This window comes from Alligator sinensis, unplaced genomic scaffold, assembly GCF_000455745.1.
Source record: "Alligator sinensis unplaced genomic scaffold, ASM45574v1 scaffold1295_1, whole genome shotgun sequence".
NCBI lineage: Eukaryota > Metazoa > Chordata > Crocodylia > Alligatoridae > Alligator > Alligator sinensis.
The window spans coordinates 1,704,565-1,707,847 of record NW_005841880.1 but is presented as its reverse complement, the minus strand read 5'-3'; the positions used below and the strand labels follow the sequence as shown (position 1 = coordinate 1,707,847).

The 3,283-nt window shown below is 66.2% G+C and overlaps 1 protein-coding gene across 5 annotated transcripts in view; it reads left to right on the top strand.

Annotated features, from left to right (window-relative positions):
* PALM (paralemmin) overlaps nt 1–3,277 on the top strand; it is a 33,372-nt gene extending 30,095 nt beyond the window's left edge. For all 5 annotated transcript variants that reach the window (XM_025196434.1, XM_025196432.1, XM_025196433.1 and 2 more), the window contains one exon: nt 2,644–3,277. In XM_025196434.1, the coding sequence (XP_025052219.1) occupies nt 2,644–3,254 (611 nt within the window). In that variant the 3' untranslated portion in view covers nt 3,255–3,277. The remainder of the gene's footprint in view (nt 1–2,643) is intronic.
* Nucleotides 3,278–3,283: the final 6 nt, after the last annotated feature.

The window sequence follows — 3,283 nt, the reverse complement described above, 5'->3', positions numbered from 1 at the left end:
CCGTGGCTCCCTGCCCCCTCTCCAGCGCCGGGCTGCCTGCCCCGAGGTGCCGGAGGCTGCCCACGGTCCTCGGAGGCTGCAAAGAGATGAAGATGCCTGCGGCCAGAGTCTGGAGCAGCTGCGGGGGTGCAGCGCGTAGGCAGCTGGGTGCTAGACTGCGAGTCCGGAGACCTGGGGTCTGGCCAAGTCTCTGCCACGTGACTGCCATGTTTCCTTGGGCAGGCTGCTTTCCCGGTGTCTCCAGGCAGGGAGACGGGGTCGTGCTTCGCGCGGTGCCCTTGGAAAAGGGATGGCTGGGGAAGAGGGGGGAGCCGGCTCCCCAAATGCCGTCTGCTCCGATCTCCCCCTGCCCCCACGCCACGGGCTGATGGAACAAAGCGCGGGCGCTGGAGCCGTGCGGATGGCTAGGTACCACCCAAGTGTAACGGGAGGAATCGGAGTGACCTCGGCTCCTTCCCCTCCCCTGCCAGGTGTCTCCAGCACAGCGAAGAGCGGGGCAGCATGAAGCAATGGCTTGCCCCGATCAAATCCTGCAGGCTCTGCCCGGTCCGGAGCAGGCCGCGGAGCCGGAGGTCTGGCTGAGAAGCAAACACAGCTGAATTAGCCAGGACCTTTAGTCGCGATGGGCGGCCTGAATGGCGCTAGTCAAGGGTGTGATGTGACCTTCTCTGCTGGGTAGGAGCCAGGAAGGTGCTGCTCCCCCCACCAGACCCCGCCGCCCGTCTAGACGGGGTCGGAGTAGGGTTTGCACGGGACTGGAGCCATGCACGGGGCATCGGGCACGGCCCTGGCTCTAGCAGCGGTGCATCTTCCTTGCCGTGTTTGTCCCGCTGCGAGCCCGGTTTTGCCCCTGCTCGCTGGCGTAGGCCCCGGGCACCGATAGCAGGCACCGCGCTCGCCCCATAGCACGCAGACCAGGAGAGCGTGGCGACCCAGCCCAAAGCGCAGCGCTGGCCAGCGGAGTAGGAGTGCCTCCCTGTGGCAGCCTGTGCTGATGCCAGGGGTGCTTCTGCAGGCGGCCGGCACCGATTCTGTGCATCGCCCCCGAGCGCAGCAAGCCGGGTTCCCGTGCGGAGGGGTCACTTGTTAGGAGAACCCCAGGCAAGCAACCCCACTGCAAGGGGGGTGGACAGGGCTGCAAATCCAGGAGCGCGGACACTGGCTGCCTCTTGGATGGCATCGGAAGCTGCCTGAGCCCAGGGGATGCTCATCTCTCCTCCTGCACTGCTCAGTACTGGGTCTCATCCTGCGTTTGCCCTTCTTGTTGCACCCAGGCTGGACTGGCCGCAGCCCTGCACCCCCTGCGGCACAGTGGAGGCAGGATTGCAGCCGCCCTCCCCAGCCCCGCAGCAGGACGGCGGGGCGTTTGCAAGGGCTGGCTGACCAGAGGCAGGCTCTCCCGGGAGGCCGCGTTCACCTTGGCTGGCCTGATTTTTTGCCTCTGTCCTATTGATCCTCACCCGCTGCTGTGGGCGTGGGCAGAGCCCCGCGGGCCAAAGCTGCTCCCAGCGCGTCCCATTGGCTTCAGCAGCTTGCACCCAGCCCTGCAAAGAGCATGGAGAGCGGCGCTGAAGTCAAGGGGGGGGCTCGCAACCTGGGAGCCAGAGCGGTGCTTGGCAGGAAAGCAGGCACGCCCGGCCCATGCTGCCATGTCGTCTGGTCCAAGGGGCTCCCAGATGCACCGGGGACCCAGGGGTGGGGTGAGTGCAGTGGGGCCTGCTGCCGAAACCCAGGGCCCTGCTGGGGTATGTGTTGGGGGTGGGGAGGCAAGCGCCGGATGTGTTAACCCCCGTATGGTATTGCCCCCCACCCTGCTGCTGGGAGTGGCTCTGGCTCCAGCCCGCCAGGAGCCTCGCAGTCTGGATCCGACCCCGGGGGGCCAAGCTAGGACACCCCTGAGCTATACTTGCTCTCCAGGCGGTGGATCTCGCTCTTATTACAGGGCTCCCGGTCCTCTGGGGGGTTATTAAATCCACAGGCCCAGTGCCAGAGAGAGAAGTCGACTGCCCTAATGGGCAGCTGGAAAAATAGTTTGGAGCTGTGGGTGATGCTGGGGCTGGCGGTCATCACGGGGCTGGCTCCAGCAAAGCTTGTCAGAGCTCATCTCCCGGGTCCAGCCAGGTCCAGAGACGTGTTTTTAATCCCCCATGGTGTGAGGAGCCAGCTCGGGTCGTGGGGACTGTCTGGCAGCAGATCTGACGGGCTGCTCCAGAGCTGGGCTCTTGGTGGGAGCTGAGACCTGAAGGAGCGGGCCGGCGGGGGCCAGGCAGAGCCACCAGACCGAGGTGGATTTGCTGATGACGGCAGCCAGCCAAGGAGACGATCCCCGCGCTCTCTGACCTGGCCCTTGGCTTGCCTCCTACAGCCTGGTCTCCAGCTGTGCCCACAGGGTTGTGTGTGCCAGCTCCAGCTGCGCGGCCACGCCGGCATCCTTGGGAACGGGAGCTGCCTCTGCCTGGTGCCTTGAGCAGCCTTGTTAGCACTGCCGATGAGCCCAGCCTGAGCTAATTAGCCTGCCCGCGGCCGCACAGCACTGGGGTGGTCACTGCTCACTCTGTCCCATCCCGAACCCTTCTGTAGACCGGTCCGGCCCCCGGCTTCCCCCTCCCTCGGCCCTCACTGTCCTCTCCGTCTCCCCCGCAGTGGTCCACGCCGTCCGCACGGAAGACGGGGCCCTGGAGAACGGCATCCACCTGCTCAGCTCCTCGGAGGTGGACGAGCTCATCCACAAGGCTGACGAGGTGACCTTGAGCGAGGCCTCCGAGCGGGACTTCAAGGTCAAAGAGGCCCCGAAGGCGGGTGGGGAGAGCCACCCGCCCGGCCAGGCGCCCACGCCCCGAAAGGAGATCACGGGCGTGCAGGCCAAGCCGGTGGAGAGCCCCAAGCTCCTGGCCTCTGGCGAGGGTGCCGAGCCCAGCAAGGAGCAGCCGGTGACGATGATCTTCATGGGCTACCAGAACGTGGAGGACGAGAACGAGACCAAGAAGGTGCTGGGCCTGGAGGGCACCATCAAAGCCGAGCTGGTGGTGATTGAAGACGCGGAGAACAAGCCGGCACCGACCGCGGACTCCGTGGCCAAGAACCACGGCCCGCCCAACGGCAGCGCGGTGGCGCCCGTCACCACCGCCCCCCTGCCAACCAAGGAGGACGCCCAGGCCGGGGAGAAACCAGAGCCCAATGCCACCGATGCCAAGGCGGCAGAGCAGGACCTAGACATGAAGAAGCACCGTTGCAAGTGCTGCACGCTGATGTGAGCCCCCCCACCCCACACCTCCACCCCCCC